Raw genomic sequence first — 25,665 nt, forward strand, 5'->3', positions numbered from 1 at the left:
TGCTCAAAAAATGTTAGCCATTATTCACTTTTGGACACCATACCTAATGTAAAATTAGGTAAATTCCTAATTAGAAAAATTCAAAAATCCCACTAAGTTATTCTGAAGCAATTCCTTTAACTAATTTTACATTAGGCAGTAAACTCCTTGGGCTATAAAGGTCCTTGGATGTATATTTATGGCTCCATCTGTTCCCAAGACTGCATGTGCCTCTGGACCATTAAGCACATAATAGCTAACAGTTCCATGTATTCTCATTTTTAAGCAGGTGCTTCTGTCTGGGGGGAGGGGCCTCAGGGTGCAGCCTCAAGTGATCCCACTATAGACTGGATAATACGATTAGCATCTCATTCAGGTTTCGGTTGTCCATCCTTGCCAAGCACCAGGGAGGGCTGTGAGCTGGGAGAAGCCAACCCAGGAACATGTAGTGCCTCTGTGCAGACCTAACCCAGGCATCCAGGCACCGAGCAGAAGTGCCTACCCTGTGGGCACACATGCTCTAAACCACAACTATGAGCCATAAGGAAATCAGCATTATTAAGCCCCTGCAGACTCAGTCCCTCAGTCTGAAATAACTGGAGTCTTTGCCTTAGCTAATGAAAACTAAAAACCTATCTTTCACATGGGATACCTACATCAGTAAAAAATACCATTGAATTATAAAGCACAATTTAACTTTTTTTCTGATTGTATTTATATATCTGTATATTAATCCCCTTTTAGATATTCATCAAAAGCAACTTATATGCCAGTTTTTAAATATCTTTATTCACAAATCAGTATAAAATTGGTCAGTTTGAATGTCAATGTATGAGAAAATAGATTATAAAAAGCATATTTACAATGAAACCATTATTTTATATAACTGAATCATCTGATATGCTGTCTCCTGAAATAATAACTTAATGGACCCAAGTCTGATTATCCTAGAAAGTTTTGAGTTTGGTAGTTTCTTGGTGCTCCTTTATGTAATCCAAGGGTAAAGGGAAAATTCCTGAAAACAAGCAATTGGAACCAGACCTCTCCACGACTGAGGAGAGACAGATGTGAGAAAAAGGACACCTTGTCACTTATTCTAGGCCCACAACTGCTGTGCTTTGCAGAATATGGGGGAGAGGGGAGCAGTGAAAGAGGAATGAGTTATTCCCAACCATTATATTGAACATTTCTAAGTTGTCAACATTAAGGGTTCATGTCTCAAACACAAGTTTTTAGACAGGAGCTATTCAGCTTGCTATGAAGTGAAACGTATATGTGATATAGTCAGGGAGGTGTGATGTTTACAAAACCATATACATCTTATTTATCTTTGATTTTAAAATAATTCATTCTCTTTTTGGGTATGCAAGTGAGCAGTGGAGAAAGTGGTGCATCTGCAATACCTGAAATGAAAAAAGGAAAAAGAAGAGAAAATGAAAATAATCATGGTGCAAAGATTTGAATCAGTTTAAAAATGGGCGAGATTAGAGTGTGGATCAGGGACCCCCATTAAATGCAGAAGCAGAATATGCAATAATAGAGCATGATGGGATAGCAGATTGGCTATGAGAAAGCTCCCAGGTAATAGTCAGCAAAGAGAGATTTGAATGTACTATGTAATTCATTCTTTTAGCTTGCAAAATAAACCCACTACTTACCTGCTGGTGCCAAGGATTTCAATGCTTCCAGAAGATTTGGGCTGGAGAACTTTACTAGGCACCGGAGGGGTTCTTTTCTTTCAGCCAAGATGCCCCTATTTAAGTCACTTTTGAATTTTGTTTCAAGCTGTCAACAAATATATTTATAAATGACTATTAAAACATATTGGTTGGAATGGCAAAATAAAACACTCGGATTGTACATTTCATTAATTTTTATCATCAAAAAATATAGGAATGGGGAGAGGCATTAATTTGAGGGGGGAGGGAGAGGGAGACTTCAGTCTGTTGTTCAGATAAGCATTAGGCCTAAGTGAGAAGATTAACGGTAGATTTCAAGTGCAGCCTGTAGCTGTAGGGGCACTAGGCAGAAAGAATTTTATTGGCGGGCTTAGGGGGAGGAGAGTGCTGTGATTATGAACACGGGTATTAGATTAGGATGATGACGATCTGATTTCTTTTATGGTGGCAGTTGGCTTGTCTTCCACCCTGGCCTTCCTGGTGGCCAGTGGCACACTTCTAGAATGAGCTAGGTTTATAGTACTAACTAGGCTACTGGTTTTTTCTCCGTATGATACCAACTAGGCTATATAAATGGCTTATTTATTCACTCTTTTATTCAACAAGTTTTTTTATTCTATCCAAATTTTTATTAATACTACAGACTATTGGCTGTGCCCAGTGTTCGGTTGGTTGAGCTTTGTTCTGTAAACTGAAAGGTACCAGGTTCAATTCCCTGTCCCGGCACATGCCTAGGTGCGGGTTCATCTCCGTCTGGGGTGTGTGCAAAAGGCAACTGATAGATATTTCTCTCTCACACTGATGTTTCTCTCCCTCTCTCTCCCTCCTTCCCTCTCTCTTTAAAATCAATAAGCATGTTCTCAGGTGACGATTAAAAAAAATAGTAAAGACTATTGACACATACTGCTTGCAAATAGTATAGGCACAAAAATTATAAAAATAAACTAACATATTTAAGGGCAAATGTTTGTATACTAGGTCATTAAAGATTTTATATACTTTTTTATACTGTTATTATAAATTAGATATAGGAAGCAAAAAAAAGCAAGATGTAAATCAGCAACTCTCATATGCTACCATTTCTGCTTTTAAAAGGAAAACAATATAGACAAACACCCCACATGTGCATAGACTACCTCTGGAAGATTAGTAAACCATTAATTGTTGCCTAAGGGACTGTATCAAGGAGTGAGAAAGAAACTGCCTTTCACTGAATAGCCTTTGGTATAATTTAATTTTTTTTAGTCAATCGTGTACAAATTCTTAAATATTTTGATTAGTAATTACAAATATCAATATTTTATTTATTGATTTGACAGTGAGAGAAACATCAATTTGTTGTTCCACTTATTTATACATTCATTGGTTGCTTCTTGTATATGCTCTGACTGGGGATTGAACTGGCAACTTTGGTGTATGGGGACAATGCTCTAACCGGCTGAGCTACTTGACCAGGGCTGATCAGCAAGTCTTTACAAGCACCCACTAAGTTGTATGTATTGTTCTAAGTGTGGATGGGCTAAAAGATGTAGACTATAATTTTTTTCCCTTTAAAAAAAATACAGATCACAGCCAGTTTTACATAACTGAATTAATACGAAAGATGAAATGAAAAGACAAATTAAAAATTTCCAAGGGTCTTCTTTACTGGTAGAGGAACTTACTAAATGTGATAGAGAAGTCATAAATTTATTATACACAATTGAAGTGACAAATGAGTATGAAACAGTTTCTTAGAACCATTTTCAACTTCAAGTTTTTGTTCTTTTGAAAAAATATTGATAACTGTAGATCATTTATAGCAACATCCTACCTTATATTGTGCAAACTCTAGTCTTGGTTGAGGATAGTCTCCAAAAATTTCTTGAGTAATTCTTTGGACTCTGTCCTTTTCTATTCTGTTTTCATGAATGATCCTTGAATCCACTATAGATGGCAGATTTCAAATAAAACATGTTAGAAATCTATTTCATCCTTAAAGTATCCTACTTTCATTCCTAAGCTTTTAACTTGCTTGTATAATTTAGAGATAATGTTTAACCTTTACTGTTTCTTCTCTTGATTGTAATAATTTCTTACTGTAGAAAAACTGGAAAGTACAGGCTGATAAAAAAGAAAAACCACCCACAATTCTAACACACAGAAATAAGTACTGTTAACATTTTAATATATTTCTATCTAACCCTTTTTTTTCAGTGACTACACAATGTGTATTTTTAAAACTGGGATTATAACACACACAGTTTTCTATCTTTACTTAACATGAATGAAATCAATAGCAGCTTCTACATCATTGGAAAGTCATAAAAGTGTTTAGTTCATAATGGCTGTACCATTTCATTTTACTATCATTTTAAAAGTGTACTTCCAAATTTCAGTTTTTATTTTAAAACACACGTACTATTTATGTCTAGGCTTCCTTCTTGTAGAGGTGTAGTAGTGGAGTGAGTTTCAAAGGTCTAGGGGGGAAAAAAAAGAAGAAAGTGAATGTTTTCTTAATTTTCACACCTTGAAGTACAGCTATTAATTGGTTTTAGTACACAAAAGTATGTCAAATTTTATCTTTATCTTTCTCAAAAAGAAGAGATTTGCGGTCACATCTGGCTCCTAGAATGGGGTACTGCTGAGACTGCTGGGACCAGCAGCACAGCTGTTTTGCCTGGGGGGCTATGACCTTTTATCATAAAAATGGATCTGAAAGAAACAGGTGGTGAGGGCAAAAGCTACAAAAATCAAGGCTGTATTTATGTTTCCTTTATAGCTATGTCTTCATAACGCTAAACAACTCACTGAAATTCCTTTTGGAAAAATAACTTTCCCACTGAAAGTCTGAATTTATCAAATCCCTTCTCTGACCTTCCACCATCAAGGCCACTGTTTTTATAGTTAAGTGTTTGATTATGTGACTTTTCCTAGAAATACTACTGTCAGAACACAACAGTTGATACCAATTTGACGTGAGGGTGATGGGGGATGTTACGGGACAAGAGTCATCTGACTTCTTAATGTTAGCTTTTTCCTTAAAGAGTGGCTTGCAGAGAGCTATCACTGCTTTCTGCCTAGAACAGGTGAAATACGTAAATACAGGGTGGGGCCCCAGTAGGTTTATAATTGTGAGTACATGAAACACAGTATATTCTTGTGTTATTATTTATTATTGTATCATTTTCCATACAAACAACTGTAAACCTCCTTTTGCTCCACCCTGTATAATATATGTAAGGGCTCAAATTTACACACAGAGTGTTAGTGATTCACCCACTGGAGTCTGAACATACGAGCACACAGGTGTCATGCAAAGGAGCAAATAACCCTGGGCCTGTAAGGCCAGATCTGTTCTTATCATTAAAGGGAAACAATACATTTAAATAATTTGAGTAGATAAATAAATTGTGGGACTTAATGAACCAATGCTTTTTCCTTTACTTCTAACCCCTGTATCACCTGATTGACTGATGGGACAAAAATTCTGCTTCTCTCTTGCACAATAGAACAATGTAATTAGTTTGAAAAGGCAGTGTTGAGTTATTCTAAAAAGAAAAGAAATTCTAATTAGAGTAGCTGATCTGGAAACTGGGATCTGTAGCATCATTTTGTTTCCCTTCGTGTTAACCAAGGGAAAGCTTTCTCTACTTCAATAATACCTGAAGGGATCTCCTTTTATTGGAGGTGGACTTTCCCACCTGCTCAGTGGCCTCTAACTCAGGTGTAAAGAGAAAAAGGAGACTTAACCTGAAAGAATGTCACTGATCAACTCACCTGATTATACTGCTCAAAAACAATAGCCTTAAGAGAGTCCAGATACCGGCTTCTGAAGTCCATTTTCACAATCCGATGGTGTTTGCTAGCAATTGTCAATGCCTTGAAGTGAAAGTTATAATCTATTAAGATTACTGTGTCTATACTTGTATTTATAATATTTGTCAAAGTAAAATTAGGAATTGCAGTAAATGAATAGTTTCTATTTAAGAGTGAAAAGAAATGCAGAAAAATGAGAAAAATGTAATCTCATGTTGTTACTCAATTTTAAAAAAAGGCCTAATGGCATTAAAATAATAAGAAATACAAACTCTTTTGTACCATTTTTAGACAGGCGATCCTATTTAAAGTTAGGAATTATAATAAGTTCAGACCTAGAAGTAAACAATGAATACTCAAATGTTACCATTTTAGATTACCAGTCATCTAATGCTACAATAATACTGCCACACAAAAAGGCAAATATATATGCTTTAGAACAATACTGAAGAAAAAATACATATTAAGTGCAATTTATAAAAGCTTCACATCATCTGGGGAAACAAGTTAGAGGCTGAAACAGAATTAGTAAGGTAAGATATTTAGCTGGAACTGGAGGGTAGAGATAAGTTTGCCTTAAGATACATGAAGAAAATAAACATTAGCTTTTGGTGTAATGCTTAAGCCAGTTGTTGCAGGTGGATTCCCCTGGCTGTGAGTGGATGAACGACTGCTATAAATTATGGAGGAAGCGATCCCAAACATAAAGAAGCAGAGGTGAGTGTTAAAGGGAAGCAGAAGCAAGCTGCAGTCATTCCAGTAAACAGCCAAGGAATCTGATAACCAACTCTGTCCACTGGGATCCTACAGCTCTCGAATCCAGAACCCTGGAGTGCACAGTCCCCTCAGCACTAGAGACAATGCAGCCAGGATGGTGGAGCTGCTCACCTACAACCAGCTGAAATGAAAGCTCTGGAACCAGCTGAGGTGCCATTGTAGTTGTGAATTTTACCAGGGAATAGAAGTATCAGCAGTCACCAGGCCTATGTAGGGATGGCTTGTTCTGGGGAAAGATGCTAGGAAGCCAGAGCCATAACAAGAAGCAGGCTCTGAATAGAGGCTCCTTTTTATGTTAAAGCAGTCTTCTTGTGTACAGAATGTCAGGAAAATGATTACAAATGAAAATAATGTTCATTAATAGGCAAATTATACAATCACAAAAAAGTAACAATGTGTATCATATGGAACCACATGGAAATGTTAAAAAAGCAAATGACGGATGCTAAGTAAAACTCTGGTTTTGTAATAAACCATCTGAAAGGAAATAACAAACTGTGACCAGTAGTTAGCCTGGGTAAATGGGGTTGGGAAGAAGGGTATGAAGTTTTAAAAGACTTAACTGTTGGTCTTCAGAGACTTCTGTGTTGGTTAAATTTTTTCATTAAACTTGCACTACTTCTAAATTTAAAGAGGATCATGAAGAGCTCTGAACTAACGCTCACACTGCTTTCCCATTTGCAGAAGAACCACACTTGCTTATTTTAGGAAGTCAAGAACTACATGTGGCACTTTTATACATAATGCTTAAACCTACACACACCTCTGAGATAGGATAATAAACTTGTGTAGCTGTAGTGACTGGTTCCATACCTGGCTCAGGAGGGGAATACTGCTCCTCAGCTGCGAGGAAGAAATGAAGGCGTATGGAGTCTGGGGATAATACACCACGTAAGTAGGTTTGTACTGGTTCGGCTTCCTGTACTGTGTTCCCCAAGCAATTCGAATCCATACTGCATTCTCCTCAGCATCCCTGAAGGTGACTGATACCTTATTTAAAAAAAAAAAAAAGTTTCCTAGTTAAAATCTCATGGCACCAAGAAAGAACACATGCTTTCTAAGGGGGAAGGATGTCATTGTAATCTTCCACATAGCCTTTTCTCCTACTTTTCATTACATTGCTTTGGGAATCTTTGAGAAAATATTCTGTGGTCGTTTTATAGACATATACACCTTGCAGAGTCTTTTGGAAGAAAAAAAATTTTTAATCTACAATCGGGGTATGATACCAACTTTTCAATAGTTTCTTGGGCTTGTCTTGACAAACTGTGTTCCTCTACCTGTAAGTGTTTATGAGTAAGGCAGTCTTACACATGACATACTTGTTTTAAAATGGAGCCTTTTTAGAGGTGAAAGAATTAAGTGCAAAAAAAAAATCAAAACGAAAAACTCACAGGCACAGACGGCAGTATGGTGATTACCAGAAGAAAAGGGGGTGGGGAGAGGGAGAAAAGGGTAAAGGGGGATAAATGGTGATGGAAGGAGACTTGACTTGGTGAACACACAATACACAGATGATGTATTATAGAATTGTACACCTGAAACCTATATACTTGTATTAAATGTCACCCCAATAAATTCTATAAAAAATGGATCCTTTTTAGCAGTGTGCCCTATAAAATTTAATTGTAGCACTTCTGTATAGTAATAAGCTTAAAAAATACTAATCCTGATGCTTTTATAAATTTAGCTAAGATGCTAAAAATTGCTTTAAAGGAAAGTGATGTGGTCAGAATATAGGAAATTCTACTTGGTTTCCATTTCATGGGTAAAATGGAAACCTTTCTAAAGTTTTAAATATGATTACCAGCTCGTCTGGATTTCAGCAGCCTACTCTTAGATTAGTAGCTCCCCCTTAGAGTTCGGGCCCTGCAAAGGAGGCACTTGAGACAGGTGTACTTGGCTGGCCCATGTCTCTTTATTTCCTCCCTCTCGTATCTTACTCCAGGAAAGCAGGTTGTAATGTGGCTGCTGGAATTAAGAAGGCAGTTTCTTTGACTCTGCCCACTCTTTATTTGGCTGCTTTTCCAAATTTCCTTGGTGCATCATATAAGGAACCCTTCCTAGTCCTGGGTGTGGAAGGTGCAGAGCTGCCTGGCTTTCCCTGAGTGAGCAGTACAGAGGTTGGCCCCAACAGAGGGACAGCTATTGCCCTGAATGCAAGATTGAGTCTCGTTCTGATTAGCATCTTTGTATCTAAAGCAAAACACCTGTAAAATCAAGACTGAATACAGCATATGGAGGGCACACTTTAATTAGAGGGAGAAATCTGGTAGCACTCAACACATTCAGGTAGTCTCTCTAGGCCTGAATGACAATCTTTTTTTTTTATTTTTTAAAATTTTATTTATTTATCTTTAGAGGGAAAGAGAAGGAGAGAAATATCAATGTATGGTTGCCTCTCATGCGTCCTCTGCTGGGAACTGGCTACAACCCAGGCATGTGCCCTGACTGGGAATCAAACTGCGATCGTGTGGTTCACAGACCCGAGCTCAATCCACTGAGCTACACCAGCCAGGGCCAGAATGAGAATCTTTGAAGTGAGGGTTCATGGAGGGGCTTAACGAGGCCTGTGACCTCCCTGAACTGGAAGCACAGTCAGGTATACACGTCTAAGTGTACGCTTTTCTGGAGAGAGGTTCTAGATCACTTACCAAAATTTTCTTAAGGGTCTATGATCCCAAAAAGGTTAAAAAAAAATCAATTGGGCTAGGAGAAAAGGGTGTCCCCAGCATCAGTCTAATCCTGACCCATCTGGCATCCAGGTGTTCCAACTCATATTTTTAGAGTAAAATAGATACCTGAAGAGGTGGGGCCCAAATAGACTTTTATTATTTTTCAAAGAAACTACCTTAATAGGTATCATCCTGCAATAGCTGGGATAAAGCATTTTTCACTAACAATAGCTTAAGATTAGTAATGCTCAAGCTTAACTGGGTGACTAATCCCACCAAGGTTCCTAAGTGGTCTGGCTAACCTGGGACCATACCCTCCAGGGCAGTCCAACCCACAGCCAGGATGGCTGTGAATGCAGCCCAACATAAAACCGCAAATATACTTAAAACATTACGAGATTTTTTTGTTTGTTTTCATTAGTGTTTGTGTATTTAATGTGTGGCCAAGACACCTCTTCTTCTTCCAGTGTGGCCCAGAGACGCCAGAAGTTGGACACCCCTGGGACTGTCAGTTACTGACCACCACTGGCAAGCTACTGAAGATGTTAAAAAAGGTTAGTGTGAGAATCAAATGAACCTTATAACATAGTTAGAATTCAGGGTACCTATGAACTTGGTGGAAGGAAAATTATATCTTTATTTGCCTTAATTTCTAACTGAAATTTATCACCTCCTTCAATTGTGATGGCAGGCAACAAAACAGTAGAATTTTAGGACCAGTTACATTGTTGTTGATAGAAGTCCTAAATTTTTAAAAATCACATTACAGTTGTTGCAGATGTCTCAGAGGTTTATACCCATTACCGCTTTGAAACTAGTTCTTTGTAGACCCACCATGAGATTACTGTGTAAAGAAGCACATGCATTACTACATAACAATTTAGTATTTTAATACCTTAATAAGTACGTTAATGTAATTGGTTTCCCTTGTAATTCTATGTATTTTATTTTACAGCCTTTAAAGCCACTCTTCTGAGATGGGGTCCGTGAGCTTCACTAATGGCCAAAGGGGCCCCTCCGCACAGAAAAAGTTAAGATGCCCGTCCCAGAGCAGCAGGCGAGTCACCCTTCAATCCCGAGTGCGCTGTTTGGTGTGACATCACCACCACCAGCCTTTGGGAAAGTGGGGTTCTCCATCACTGGTTATGTCATGAGGAGGAAAGTGAAGATGATCTGGGAGTCCTGTCATTTGAGAAAAGGGGTTAGGACATGCTGACCAGTTCGAGAAGGGGACCTATGGATAAAGAAGATACATAGGCAGATATGTTTAGAAGATCTTCTAAAACGTACAGTGCACACAGCACGTCGGTCTCTAGCGGCCTTTCAAACAAGACAGGTATGTCCCATAATGAAGCTCCTTTGTTCCCCCGGCCTCTCCTGCTAGTCTTCCTCAAATTCACTCCGGGGGCAAAAGCTTTTGGAATACGGCAGTGATAAAAAGAAGCAAGCTGACAACTGAATACAAGGGCATTAGAGTAGGAGGAAATGTGTTTCAGACTCTTCTCTTTGAATGGTGGGGGCAGGAGGCATGGGGGTCAGAGAACGCGAGTTCCTGGGGTGTAAAAGAGGCATCGAGTAAGGCGAGGGCACCGAAAAGGAAGAAAGCGGATAAACTCTGGACTGGAGCTGAGAGACGCTCTCTAGGAGGTTCCTTGTTTGGGGTAAAGTAGTGTGAGTACGCTGCCAAGAGTGGTTTTCAAAATGAATTAGCCAGTCCTGTTCAGCATCATAAAAAGGCTGGTTCCGGAAGGGTCCAGACCATAAATCCACAGCATTTACTGAGACTTGGCCAGGGACTCCGTGCAATGAGGCTTTGTTTAAAAACAACAACAACAACAACAACAAAAACCCCCAAAGCGCCTGTATATGCCATACCCAGATGGGACTCTCCTTTCATCTCTGAAAAAATTTAAATTTCGTGGTAAGAATATTTTTCAAATAATATAATCAAAGATAATTTAGAAACAAGGTATAAAAAGTACTTATTCATAAAAGAGGAAAAAAGGGAGAGCCGTATCTTCCCTTTGGCTCACAATTCTCCTTGAATTAATTTATAAATTAAATGAAGCCCCACTGCTGAAGATTTTGTTTTCTAAATCTGATTAAATGATTCTAAGATTCATCTTGAAGGATGGTGAGGATGTTGTTGATAAAGAAGAGTAATCGGGGATAGAGGCAGTGTGGACTTGCCTCAAAGGTTATTAAAATATTTTAAAAACTGCAGCAATGAAAGGAATGGGGGAGTTTGCAAAGAATGCGCCCAATTCATTTGTTCCCCAACATTTGTTGAGCCCTTGCCTGGGTCAGTGGGGAGCAGGATGGTCAGAGTTCTGCTCTCAGGGAGGCTGCAGGCAGGCAGGGAAACTGACAGTTAAACCAGAAAATGGGAGGAGCTGGTGAGGGCAGCACAGGACCGGGGACAACCAGTCCAGCCAGGGAAGCACTCTGAGGGAGCACATTTAAGTGGGGGTAAGAGGGATGGGGAGGAATGAGCCTGTTCCAGGTGGTGGAGGCTATTCCAACCAGAGGAAACAGCCTATAGTAAGTTCAAGAACTCAAAGACTAGTTCAGTTTGGCTGGAGTGTAGAGGACAGCTGATGGCACCTGAGAGGCAGGCACTGGATCTGGGGAGCATGAGGAGGAACACATCAAGGAGTAGAAGAACAAGACTCGAGAATTATGAATGAATCTGAAGGTTCCAGTGAGAACCACGGAAAAAGCTGAATTAGTAAACACATAGTGTTGGGATAAGTCATTAGCTTCTGAAAGGGATATCATTACTGAGTCTATTCCTCTCTCCCTTTCATCCTCCACCAAAGAAAATTCCTGTGGCTTAGCTTCTTTGGTGCAGGGCTGGGTGCAGCACTGTGCTCTAGTGAAGGACAGAGATAAAGGAAAGGAGTTAGTCATGGAGACAGTACAGGAGCAGTTTAGGATGTGTAGAGGACAACCAGAAGACAGATGTACAAGAACAACAGGGTTTGACTGCCAACTGTGTGCGAGTGTGACCTTGAGCACAAAAATGGATGTTGTGCACCTTTTTTCAAAAATTTTTTAAAATTTATTTTTAGAGGGGGGAAGGGATGTAGAAAGAAACACTGACCAGGAATTGAACCAGTGACCCTTTGCTTTATGGGAAGATACTCAACCAACTGAGCCACACTGTCAGGGTTGTTGTGCATCTTTTTAGCCCCAGCATCTGGCACATGGCAGAAAGGAAGCAGAGAGAACCTGCCCAGTGTAGGTGTGAAGGGCATGGCCTGGAAGCCACCTGCCTAGGTTTAAACCCTGGTTCTGCTGTTTTCAGCTGTGTGACCCAACTCGCCTCACTAGGAGGATGCAATGAGTTACTAATTGGAAAGGGGTTAGAATCGGGCACAGCTCACCCGGTGTTTGCAATCAGGCCACGGGATTTTGTGATAAGTATCACTGGCACCCTTCAACAGGGAGGTTCTCAAACTTGATTGGGCATCAGCATCGCCTGGAGGGCTTGGGCTCACCTCCCCACCTCCCGCCCAGTGTCTGATTCAGTAGGTCTAGGATGTGGCCCAAGTATCTGCATGTCTAACGAGTTCCAGGTGATGCTGATTCTGTTGATCCCAAGATTACACTGTGAGAGCCATGGCCCATAAAAACTCAGTTTCAACCTGGCAGTGAGGGCACCAGCCAGAATGCAAGGGACTTAAGCATAAAGCCAGGAAGGATGGAGTACCCTTTCAAAAAGTCTTTTGGGGGAGGTCTTTGAAAAGGAGCAATAAATAACAACCCTCTTCTCTACCCTTCTGAACTACTACGTGAGGCAAAAGAGTTGGCAGGTGGAGACCAACATATAACTCAGATTACCAAGAAACTAGTGACTGGCTCATATCTGTAGGCAAGTGGCCCTCTGGACAATAAAACCCAGAGTCAGGCAAGCTGCCCATGTGGCCTCTGGCAGGGTCACTCTGGGTGGCCTCCCCTGCAGGGCCAGAGCTGGGCCAGAGCTGGGCCCTGGAGCAACAGAGTAGGTGACCCTGCAGACAGCTGCTCTCACTCAGGTTGGGTCAGTGTTCCTGCGGGAGAAAGGGGGAGGGATACCTCTACATGAGGGACATCACAGGAGCAAGAAATATTTGCTTCCAAGTGTTTTATGCTTAATGATGAGCTTGGAGAGTGGGTGTGCTTTTACTGAGACTTGGGCATGTTTATAAGGGGTAGGGTAGGTATCAGTAGATGCGACTGAGAATGTGAAAGACTCGAGAAAAACCAAGTACACAGGTCCCATAAGGATGTAGGATAGGAGATGGATGCAAGGTACACAAGAAGGGTCATTATAAGAAAGGAGGCGAAGAATATGTTCAGTGACAAGTGGATGCAAGAAAGAATGAGAGAAGTTATGAAGGATGAGGTAAGGAGAGGCAAAGACAGACCAAGGAATTTGTGTATAAAGAGAGGGAACACTACCATTTCAGGGAGGACACACACGACATGGGGAATGAGACAGATTTGTTGGTGTGTCTTTATATGTAAGGAGGACTAAGGCGGACTAAAGTGGAAGGACAAGACAATGAAGTAGGAGAGGCTGCTAGAAAGAAGGATCACAAGATAATAAGGTGGTGCTTCTGGAAATGGAGTGGCAGAAAGATTCTTCGGGTGCTCTCAAGCCGCAGTGACCACCACAGGAGCCACTAGGCATCCACAGCTATTCCACTAAAATCTGCTGCAGTTGGACTGGATCAACATTTTAGTTCCTCAGTGACACTAGCCCCATTTCAAGTGCTCCGTAGCCACATGTGGCTATTAGCTCAGGTACTGGACAGTGCAATATAGAACATTTCCATCCTTGCAGAGAGATCTGTTGGATGGGGTGACTCTTGAGAAAGAAGCATTTGCCCTTGAATTGAGAAGTGAGAGGAGTTTTCATAATAAAAAGTTTGTCATTGTTATGGACTAGAATAGTACAGAATATTAGTAACTGAAATCCTTACAAATTAAAAAAAAAGTAGCAAAATTTAAGTGCACAAATGCCACAAAATTGGATTTCATGGAAATTCAGAAAGATTTTGTTCTTACATTTTTTAATGCTCTTTGAAGAATTTTCTTAAATGAACTTTTGAATTGTTTCATATCAAAAAGGTCAATGTCTCCACCTGTCAAAGTGAAAAGAAAAATTAAGGGAGCTACACTGTCCTCAGTGAGTGCATTTACAAAGATGCTGAGGCGAGCATTTGTATAACCTCGAAGATCAAATCACACGAGTGCTGCCGGTATTCTGACACAGCAGTGCTAAATATATTGTTCATTTTCTCATAAATGAGTAATTACCTTGTTTTGAAAGAAAAGATACTTAAGAGGAACATACTCAAATTCATTCTCAAACTGCCAAAATATTCAGTACAAATGTTCACTTTAAAAGAGAAAATGTGGGGGAAGCGGGGTGGGCAGTCGGTGTGGCAGCCTCTGCCCCCTCATCCTATTGTGGCAGCGCAGGGCGGGCTGTGGGACTGGCACAGGACAGGGCTTGGGGTGAGGTGATTAAATTAAGAAACAAAATGAAAATAAAAGGGAAAACGTTACCTGGTTCTTTAGTCATCTGAAAAGTGTCCCAAACTTTCTGGTGCCGATGAAATTGAGTATCTGAGAGAGGGAGGAAGAGCTTATTACTGTTCTATCTAAGAACTTTTAAGTAATGTGCTTATGAATATATATATTTAATAACATGAAGGTGGAGCAACTAATGGTAATTTACAAATTAGGTTATGCATTTTTATTCAAAACAAAAAGTGGCATGGATTAAATTTATTCCAAACAAAACACGTCATAAAGAACTACTCAACCTAGTAGAACTCTAGCATTTACTCTTAAGTCAGATCATTCATTCTTTTTCTACACAGAACACCGCACTGAGGTGCGGGATAACGTGCTCCCGTAACTGGCATACACACTGGCTGGGTGTTCCTTGTCTGGAGCAATCTTCTCCTAGCTCAGCGCAGACTCCATTCTTGCACCTCATTTAGGCTCTGCAAAAATGCCACCTATGCCACGGCCTACCCTGATCCTCCTACCCAAATTGACTCCCATCCCACCTTGCTTTAGTTTCCCTCACTACCTGACATTACATCGTATGTTTAAATGGTCATTTATGTAGTCCTTATCTTCCCAGCCAGAATCCTGTGACACACAAGACTTTGTCTTGTTCACTGCTGTATTCCCAGTGTCTAGACACTAGCTGGCATGAAATGAGTGCTCTGTATATAGCTGATGAATAAATGAATGAATGTATGAATCTATGACACAGGAGATACCTTTCAGGAGTTATAAACTTAAGGGTGTCTTGGAGTAAAAATGGACCTAGGACGTTATTAAGTTTAATCCCACCACATTATCATCCTGGATAGACTCTGTCCCTGCACTGACCTCTGTCTGCATCCCTGTGTCTTTGCACCTAGGACCAAGATGCTCTGCACCCCATAAAAAGGGGCTGTTGGCCCCAACACTCAAGGGTACCAACTTGCTATGCTTTTTGTACTTTCTTGTCCTTCCTACAATTTAGTATATTTTTTTTCTTTATTTGGTGCCTTGGTGTCCCCACCTCCCCCCTCACTCCACTTAATGCAATGGTCTGACAATTCTTGATTACCTAAATTTTGTCTGAAATGGATGTAACCCGGCACAATGTGATGCCTGCCCAAGAGACAGCATGCAAAGGGTTTTTGTTCCTTTCTGGTATTTTCCTCTTGGTTCTGTGTTTCCGAGTTAAGATGGCTTGCTAACTGATCTCTGAATAAGGTTGTTGTAATAATAATAGAAACTAAAATATTTTGTTGTTAATGATTCCATTAAACATCATGCAAAAGTTCATGACAAGTGGCAAGGACTTAAATACACATGAAGGCATTTCCTCAAACAGAATATGTCCTAGATTAATCTGTGGTCTTCGTGACAACTGTGGTCTGCCTCCAGTGTCCCCTACCTTAGTAAGGAACTCCATCTTCCTTTTGGTTGCTCCTTTAGACCCTGAAGCCATGGGTGCTCGTCCCACTCACCCCCCAGGCCATACTGCCTTCAAATTCCACTTTTAATCCTTACATTCCTTACAAGATGCACTATGGTAAGCTCAAATTTTCAGATATATATTTTCAATTGTTAATAATACAGATCTTAACAGACATTTACTATGTGCTTATTATATGCCAGTTACTGTGCTAAGAGCTTTTCAAGCATTATTTCATTTTACCCTCACAAGATCCTGTGCTATATTATTATAATATTATTATATTAACAGCGCTATTATTTCCATTTTGCTTAGTAGAATCTGAGGCCTAGGAAGGCAATGTGACTTGGCAAAGGACACAAGACTAGTAAGTGATGGAGCTGGGATTTTACACACCAGGTCAACTTGACTGTAGAATCAGAGCCCTTACATACAAAATTGCCTCTCTGATGAAACTGGATTGGTTAAACGTAAATACAAATCACCAAAACTTACAAATGATGTCTAAAAGGGCAGCGTCATTGACAGTTGCACGCTTCTCCTGAAAGAGAAAGTAAAAATATTCAGTAAATATGGCTACAGGTTTGGTTCTGCCCCACTTACAGCACATTTTTCAACTGCTTACAGACTAAGAGCACCCTCTCAACGCCTTCCTGACAACCTGTCTCTGACCTACGCTCTCCTGTTAAGTGACAAATATACCTTTTGATTCCTGTTTCAATACAGGCACTCACTACTGTTCTCCCACAATCTACTCCTCATTTATCACTTTTAACTTTTTGTTTTGTATTTTTAATCACATTTCTGGACTTCCCCGACAGCAGGGTTTCTTAACTAGGCACTACTGACATGGTGAGTCAGACGAGTCTGTGTTTGGAGGCCTGTCACAGGAGGCTAAGGAGTGTCCTGGCCTCTGTCCACTGGAAGCCAGTAGCGGTCTCCCCCCCACCTCCCCAGTTTTGCCAACGAAAACTGTCTCCAGACACTGTGTCCTCTGGAAGACAAAATCACCCCAGCTGAGAACCACGGTTCTATACATATACATTTATATGTATGCATGGCATGTAGTTTCTTTCAGTGTACACAAAGATCTAGTTGATTCTTTTTAATGGTTGAAGAATATTTTGTTATGTGGATGTATCATTGATTGATAAACTTCTATGTACAGTTGTTTGCAATTTTTTTGTTTTTAAACAATGCAAATTGCCTTTATATATAAATCTTTACACATTAATAACTACAGGTATGTCTTTCAATTATATTTTGATTTATATCTTTATTTTTAATGATTTTATCCACATGAATTTTCAGAATTGGAATTGCTGGGTCATAAAGTATATTTATCTAAATGTAAGGGTATACTGGAATATGGGAACTCTTTGTAACAGCAACTTTTCTGAAAGTCTGAAATCATTTTAAAACAAAAAGCAAATGAGTAAATAAATACATGTGAAAGAGTGTCTCCTTCTGTACAACCTGACCAACACATCTGAGTATTATTATCTTTTCATCTTTGACAATCTGATAGGTTCAGAAAGAATACTGTTCATTACTTTAACTTGTATTAATTGTATTGATTGTGTTTTTCTCTCCCATGGTATTCGCCGTTTCCTTAATGATTTGTAAGCAGTTTTGGTAAGCTGAAAAGCCAACTAAAAAGTAGTGTCTTCCCCACCACAGTGTTACATGGTCTCATCACTTCACAGTTTAGCAGCTGCTTTAAATCTCATCTGAACTAAGGAAAGGAAAGAAAAACACAAAGGAGAGTAGCATGATGTTCAAGGTTAATCATTTTTAACATTGTTACCTCACAAAGCAGAACCAAGTCATGAACGAGAGATTCCTTTCTCTTCCGGAAGTTTATGTTCTGCAGTTGATTTTCAGATAAAAAATCCCAGGCTTGTAAGATTGTCATCATTTCAGCCATTGGGATTTTCAAGATGGTCCTCTTGATAAACTCAGCAACGGTTTCATCCATTTCTTTGGCACTTTAATAAAGCAAACACAGCACGAGGATAACCGGAACAAAAATTTAACTTACCAGTGAATTTTTCAGCATATTTTTAGCTGGAATTTTGGTTTGTAGGTCAAACACCCAAATGTTTATTTTACCTTTTCTCAGGCAATCTGCACAGTATTTCAACAAGAGGATTTAATATTTTCTCCTTAAGCTGTATATTTCAATATGTTTTAGATTTTTAAAAAATTAGTGCTCTCTCTCCTTTCTTAGCTAGAGTATTTTGATCTTTTGATGGCAATGACATAGAAATCATGAATTCATTTACTGATTCATGTACCAAGTTCCTGGGCACTTATTTGTGCCAGACACTTTTGTAGGCACTGAAGTTAAATGCATCTTTAACCAAAAAGACAAAAATCCCTGGCAGTATGGAGCATCTTTTCTACTCAGGGGAGACAGGCAACAGGAAAGTCACAAAATGTATTAAAAGTGGTAAGTACTGCAAAGAAAATGGAGTAACTTAGGAAACTAGTACTAGTGAAAATGGAGCAGGCTGGGAGTGAGGTGGAAGGAGGTGGAGAGAGTAGGCCCCACAGAGAAGTGGACATCTGAGCTAATCCTTGGAGGAGTATGCCATGTGTCTAGCTATTGGAAGAGTTTTCCAGGCAGAAGAAACAGCAAGTGCAAAAACCTTGGGGTCTTCAAGGAAGAAGCCCTCCAGAGACCAGAGGGAGGAGCACAGAGGAGGTGGGGCCAGAGATCATGAAGGGCCCTGAGGGCACTGCAAGGATCTTGGTCTTGAATGACAGAAACCAGTGGCTGGAAGTCTTTGAGGCAGGATATGCTCTCACTTAGGTTTCCTACCAGGATCAATCTGGCTACTGAACTGAGAATGTAGACTAGGAGGAAGAGAGAAAACAGGAGGCTAGCTGGGAGGCCACCTCAATGACACAGGTTAGCGGTGATGGTAGACCAAAGTGGAGATGGTGGGAACAGGTCAGACTCTAGATCCACTTTTAAGAGAAAGTCCACTGAATTTCCCAATGGATTACATGCAGGTGTTAAGAGAGAGGAATCAAAGATGATACCAAGGTATCTGAAAGAATAGAGTGGCTATTACCTGAGATGGGGAAGACTACTGGGGGTGGAGGAAAGCTCAAGAATTCCGTCTTGAACATGTAAATTTTATGGTTAATTTTTAGACTCTAAGTGGAGAAGCTAAACAGCTGGAGTTGTGAGCTTACAAGACACAATAAGAGCTGGAGGTGGAGAGGATTACAGTCTCTTCTTTAATACACTGCCAATTAATATAAAGCCATTACATCACTTTTCTGGTCCCATGCCTGATTCTTTAATTGTCCAAAAGGTCTTGCCACAAATTCCAAGACAAAGAGAGAATCTTAAAGGCAGCAAGGGAGAAAAAGGAAGTAACATACAAGGGAGCCCCAATAAGGTTAGCTACTGACTTCTCAATGGAAACACTCCAAGCAAGAAGAGAATGGCAAGAAATATTTCAAGTAATGAGAACCAGAGGCCTACAACCAAGGCTACTTTACCCAGCAAGGCTCTCAATCAAGATAGAAGGCCAAATAAAGAGCTTCCAAGACAAAAGAAGTCTAAAAGAATATGCCTCCACCAAACCAGCTCTACAAGAAATACTAAAAGGGCTGCTTTAAGGAAAGGAAGGAAAAGAGAGAGACAGAGAGGAACTGTGGTACAAAAATGGCAATGAATAAGTCCCTATCAATAATAACCTTGAATGTAAATGGATTAAATGCTCCAATCAAAAGACATAGAATAGCTGAATGGATAAGAAAGCATGACCCACACATATGCTGCCTACAGGAGACCCACCTCAGGACAAAAGACCATCACAGACTAAAAGTGAAAGGCTGGAAACAAATTTTCCAAGCAAATGGACAAGAAAAAAAAGCCGGGGTAGCAATTCTAATATCAGACAAAATAGACTTCAAAAAAAGGGCCATAAAGAGAGACCCAGAAGGTCACTTCATATTGCTCAAGGGAAGAATCCAGCACGAAGACATTAACATCATAAATATATATGCACCCAACATAGGAGCACCCAAATATATAAGAAAAATCCTAGAAGACTTCAAGAAAGATATTGACAGCAACACAATTATAGTAGGGGATTTTAACACCCCACTGTCAAAAATGGACAGATCTTCCAAACAAAATATCAACAAAGATATAGCAGCATTAAATGAAACTCTAGAAGAAATGGACTTGACTGATATATATAGAGCGCTTCATCCCAAAGAAGCTAAATACACATTCTTTTCAAATGCACATGGAACATTTTCAAAGATAGACCACATGGTAGGACACAAAATGAACCTCAACAAATTCAAGAAAATTGAAATCATACCAAGCATTTTCTCTGACCACAAGGGACTGAAATTAGAAACCAACCCCACAGGAAAAAACCCCAAACATCCAAAATCATGGAGACTGAATGGTATGCTATTAAACAACGAATGGGTCAAGATTGAAATTAGGGAAGAAATCAAAAAGTTTCTGGAAACAAATGAAAATGAACTCACAACAACCCAAAACTTATGGGACACGGCCAAGGCAGTCCTGAGAGGGAAGTTCATAGCAATACAGGCTTACCTAAAGAAAATAGAAACATTTCAAACAAACAACCTAACCCGACGCCTGCAAGAACTCGAAGAACAACAACAAAGACAGCCCAGAGCAAGTACAAGGAAGGAAATAACCAAGATCAGAGCAGAATTAAATGACATAGAGACCAAAAGCACAATTATAAGGATCAATGAATCCAAGAGTTGGTTTTTTGAAAAGATAAACAAAATAGACAAGCCTTTAAGTAGGCTCATTAAGAAAAGAAGAGAGAGGACACAAATAAACACAATCAGAAATGAAAGAGGAGAGATTACAACTGATACCACAGAAATAGAAGGGATTGTAAGGAATTACTATGAAGAACTGTATGCCAAGAAATTTGAAAACCTAGGTGAAATGGACAAATTTCTAGAAAAATATAATCTTCCAAAACTCAATGAAGAAGAAGTAGAAAGCCTGAACAGACCAATAACAGCAAATGAAATTGAAGCAGTAATCAAAAAACTCCCATCACACAAAAGCCCCGGACCAGATGGTTTCACAGGAGAATTCTACAAAGCGTTTAAGGAAGAGCTAACCCCTATTCTTCACAGACTATTCCAAAAAATCCAAAATGATGGGAAACTCCCAAACTCTTTTTATGAAGCGAGCATTATCCTAATTCCAAAACCAGATAGAGACACAACAAAGAAAGAAAACTTTAGGCCAATATCACTGATGAACATAGATGCTAAAATCCTCAACAAAATATTGGCAAATCGCATCCAACAATACATCAAAAAGATCATACACCATGACCAAGTGGGATTCATCCCAGGGATGCAAGGATGGTTCAATATCCGCAAATCAGTAAATGTAATACACCACATAAACAAAAGCAAGGACAAAAACCACATGGTCATATCAATAGACGCGGAAAAAGCTTTTGATAAGGTACAACACCCATTTATGATAAAGGTACTCAGCAAAGTGGGAATAGAGGGAGCATTCCTCAATATAATAAAGGCCATATATGAAAGACCTACAGCCAACATCATACTGAATGGGCAAAAACTGAAAGCTTTTCCACTAAGATCAGGAACAAGACAAGGTTGTCCACTTTCACCACTTCTATTTAATATAGTATTGGAAGTTCTAGCCACAGCGATCAGACAAGAAAAGGAAATAAAAGGCATTCAAATTGGAAAGGAGGAAACAAAACTGTCATTGTTTGCAGATGACATGATAAGTGTACATGGAAAATCCTACAGACTCTACCAAAAAACTGCTCGAACTAATAAATGAATTTGGCAAGTTACAAAGTCAATATCCAGAAAGCAAAGGCATTTTTGTATACTAACAATGAATCAGAAGCAGAAATCAAGAAAAAAAATCCCATTTGATATAGCAAAAACAAAAATAAAATACCTAGGAATAAACCTAACCAAGGAGGTGAAAGACCTGTATGCAGAAAACTACACAACACTGAAGAAAGAAATCAAGGAAGACACAAATAAATGGAAACATATACCGTGTTCATGGATTGGAAGAATTAACATCATCAAAATGTCCATACTACCCAAAGCAATTTACAGATTCAATGCAATACGTATATTAAAGTACCAATGGCATATTTCACAGACATAGAACAAACACTTCAAAAACTTATATGGAACCATAAACGACCCCAAATAGCAGGGGCAATGTTGAGAAAGAAGAACAAAGTAGGAGGGATCACAATACCTGACATCAAACTGTATTACAAGGCCACTGTAACAAAACAGCCTGCTACTGGCATAAAAATAGGCACATAGACCAATGGAACAGAACAGAGAACCCAGAAATAAACCCAACTCTCTATAGTCAATTAATATTTGACAAAGGGGGCAGTAACATAAAATGGGGTAAAGATAGCCTCTTCAGCAAATGGTGTTGGGAGAACTGGACAGCTACCTGCAAAAAAAAGAAACTCAAGCACCAACTTACACCATACACCAAAATAAATTCAAGGTGGATAAAAGACAAATATAAGCCGTAACACCATTAAATTCCTAGAGGAGAACATTGGCAGGAAAACCTCAGATATTTCATGCAGCAACATTTTTACTGATATGTCCCCTAGAGCAAGAAATATAAAGGAAAGAATAAACAAACGGGATCTCATCAAAATAAAAAGCTTCTGCGCGGCCTAAGAAAACAGCATTAAAATAAAAAGACAACCAACTTATGAGATAACATAGTTGCCAATGATACCTCAGACAAAGGTTTAATCTTGAAAATATAAAAAGAACTCACACAACTTCACTCTAAGGAGACAACTATCCCAATTAAAAAATTGGACCTGCCTTTTGACCCAGCAATTCCACTGCGAGGATTGTATCCTAAGAACCCTAAAACACCAGTCCCAAAGAACTTATGCACCCCAATGTTCGTAGCAGCACAATTTATAATAGCCAAGAGTTGGAAGCAACCTAGGTGCCCATCAGTAAATGAAAGGATCAAAAAACTATGGTACATTTACACAATGGAATTCTATGCTGCAGAAAGAAAGGAGCTCCTACCTTTTGCAACAACATGGATGGAACTGGAAAGCATTATGCTGAATGAAATAAGCCAGGTGTTGAAGGACAAATACCATATGATCTCACTTTTAACAGGAAGCTAAACAACAAAACAAACAAGCAAGCAAAATATAACCAAAGACACTGAAATAGAGAACAGGCTGACAGTGACCAGAGGGAAGAGGGGAGGGAATTTCAGGGGAAATAGGGGAGGGATTTAGAGGAACATATATAAAGGATACATGGACAACAACTGAGAAGGGTGGAAATGGGAGGGAGACAGGGAACATGGGGGTGGGATGGGATGGGAGTAATAGACAGAAAAGTATACTTGAAAAATAATTAAATAAATTAAAAAAAAAAACAAAGGGTCTTGCCACAAATCTGGTATAGTTCCCTCAGCAACAGACAGGGTAATGATCTTCTGGAGCATAAATAAGGTTCTCTTAAAGCTGTGGCATAGGGTAAGGGAATTCTGAGCCCTTTTATTACTTTCTTCAGGGAATAAGCCATAGGCCAAGGGTGACAGCTGATCTCAACTCTACTATCTCACCTGAGGACACTAATGGACATCTCTCGTTCTCCCTCAAAATACAGAACACAACAAGGCAAGCAAGTATGATATCTAAACAAAGATTGAGTAGGATACCCTCAATATCCTACTCATTAAATACCGTTAACAGCCTATCTTCTAGGAAAGAGCATACAGACCTTGCTTGGTGTCCATGTTTAAGACAAGAGGCAATAGTCTGTCAATCTCACCAGCTGCCACTTCAACTACAGGATTTCTAAAGACAGAGGCGTATCCCCCTACAGGGATCCTGACTGTGATTTATGTCTACCAGTTAAGTATTTGTTGAATACTGCACGTAATTTATTACCACTGACCACTTCCAAAAAGAAATGGATATTGACTGTATCTTAAAAAGATACTGCCCTGGCTGGCATGGCTCAGTGGATTGAGCACTGGCCTGCCAACCAAAGGGTTGCTGGTTCAATTCCCAGTCACAGCATATGCCTGGGTTGTGGGCCAAGTCCCCAGTAGGGGGGTGTGTGTGAGGCAAGCACACATTAATGTTTCTCTCCTTCTATTTCTCCCGCATATCCCTCTGTCTAAAAGTAAATAAAATCTACAACAATTAACACAAAAATAAAGAGGAACTATGGAGTCATTTAGAAATGCAGTGGCAGCAGAAAGAAAAATAACTGAGTAAAGAACATGAGAACATAATCAGTCTCATGAAAATGACCCTAAAGTCAAGACTGAAATCCTCACGAGGCCCTGCACTGTTTGGTATCTGATTTTGTCCCCATCATCTACCACTATCTCCTTGGTTTTCTGAGCTACATTAGCCTTTCAGTTCCTCTAATACAAAATGATCCCTCCACCAAGGTCCATCTACCTTCAATTCTCTCTGCCTAGAATATTCTTCCTGCACATAGTCACATGGGCAACTCTTGCTGTAATTCAGGTCTCAGTTTAGATGGCTTCTCGGGGAGACTTATTCTGACCACCCAACCTGAAGTTACTTTCTTCATTGCTTGTCTTTAGAAGAACTATCTGAACTTACCTTGTTTATTAATTACTTCATTGCTTCATTCCTACCCAAGCTCCACTAGGGTAGGAACTATGTCTTACCCATGGCTCTATCCCTACATGACAAATACCTGCGGAATAAACTATTACTTTCCTTAAGCAGTGTGCCTGAGGAGATAACCTGGGAAGCATTAGGGTCCAACAGTCCGTGAAACATCAAAAACAAGAGGTCGGGTTGGGCTTGTTAAAATGCAGCTTTCCCGGCCATATCAATTTAAACTGGGGCTGGGGGGCAGTCACTGAGTAGGGCTTGGGATTCTGCATTTTAGAGTGCCTGAGAAGATTCTAAATTTCGGGTAGTTTGTAGAATGTCATTCTAAACAATTTGGTAGAAGGCGCTCACTCAATGTCACCAACAAAGTTGGAAAACTCTTTTGAGTAAACTCTCGATTCCCTATGATTATCTAATTTCTTATTTCCTAGTACATAGCAGTTCAGTACCTACGGTTAACTGAAAAATCAAAACATCCAACTCCTGGCAAAACAGCAATCCAATACTGGGATAGTTGCTTACCCCATCACGTGACAATTCCAGAAGGTTGGGCACAGACGCACGCACACGCAAGTCCCCGCCCCAACCCGGGCGGACGTGAGGTCACGACCACGCATCACTGCCCTCTCTGCCCTGAATCTCAACCATAGTCCTTGCCCAGCCTCCTCCAGCTGAGAGCAAGCGCCAATCCCGCACCTTGGGACGTGCGGCAGTCGCAGGAAAGTCGCCCCAGAGGCTTGGGATGCGGGTTCCTCAAGGCTCCCGCCCCTCCAGAGCATGATTCCCTGTCTCTACGGCCTCTCTTACCGTTCACATCGGCAACGGTCTCACTCCTCAGCAGCTGTTCCCGCCCGCTGCGCCTTCAAAGCCGCCAATTGCAGTTCCCACCGCCCCCGAGCCCCACCCACTGGGGGGAGGGAGGCAAACTTTGGACTGTATCTCAAGCGTAGGGGGTCACGAGGGAAGAGCGGCAGAAGTGAAACTCAGTGAGCTTCCAAGCCACCTTCTTAGCAGAGAATATTGTTTAATTCGGGTATTTTCACCAGTGGCATCTGACTTGTTGGTTCAGCTTGCTCTTTAGGCTTTGC

The 25,665-nt window shown here is 40.0% G+C and overlaps 1 protein-coding gene across 2 annotated transcripts; it reads right to left on the reverse strand.

Moving 5' to 3' along the window:
• Positions 1 to 754: 754 nt before the first annotated feature.
• On the reverse strand, positions 755 to 25,591 carry CENPN (centromere protein N). Of its 2 annotated transcripts, XM_037037907.1 has the most exons (11): positions 25,385 to 25,590; positions 17,689 to 17,869; positions 16,377 to 16,422; positions 14,465 to 14,524; positions 13,961 to 14,037; positions 7,047 to 7,223; positions 5,418 to 5,519; positions 4,060 to 4,117; positions 3,472 to 3,584; positions 1,638 to 1,764; positions 755 to 1,382 (listed from the first exon to the last, which is right to left on the reverse strand). In XM_037037907.1, the coding sequence occupies exons 2-11, from the start codon at positions 17,857 to 17,859 to the stop codon at positions 1,300 to 1,302; spliced, it is 1,014 nt and encodes a 337-aa protein (XP_036893802.1). In that variant the 5' UTR covers positions 17,860 to 17,869; positions 25,385 to 25,590; the 3' UTR covers positions 755 to 1,299. The 2 variants fall into 2 exon arrangements, with proteins under 2 accessions (XP_036893802.1, XP_036893803.1); XM_037037908.1 differs by lacking the exon at positions 7,047 to 7,223 and having other exon boundaries at positions 25,385 to 25,591.
• Positions 25,592 to 25,665: the final 74 nt, after the last annotated feature.

This window comes from Sturnira hondurensis, unplaced genomic scaffold, assembly GCF_014824575.4.
Source record: "Sturnira hondurensis isolate 20B ecotype Veracruz unplaced genomic scaffold, ASM1482457v3 Scaffold0023817, whole genome shotgun sequence".
Classification (NCBI taxonomy): domain Eukaryota; kingdom Metazoa; phylum Chordata; class Mammalia; order Chiroptera; family Phyllostomidae; genus Sturnira; species Sturnira hondurensis.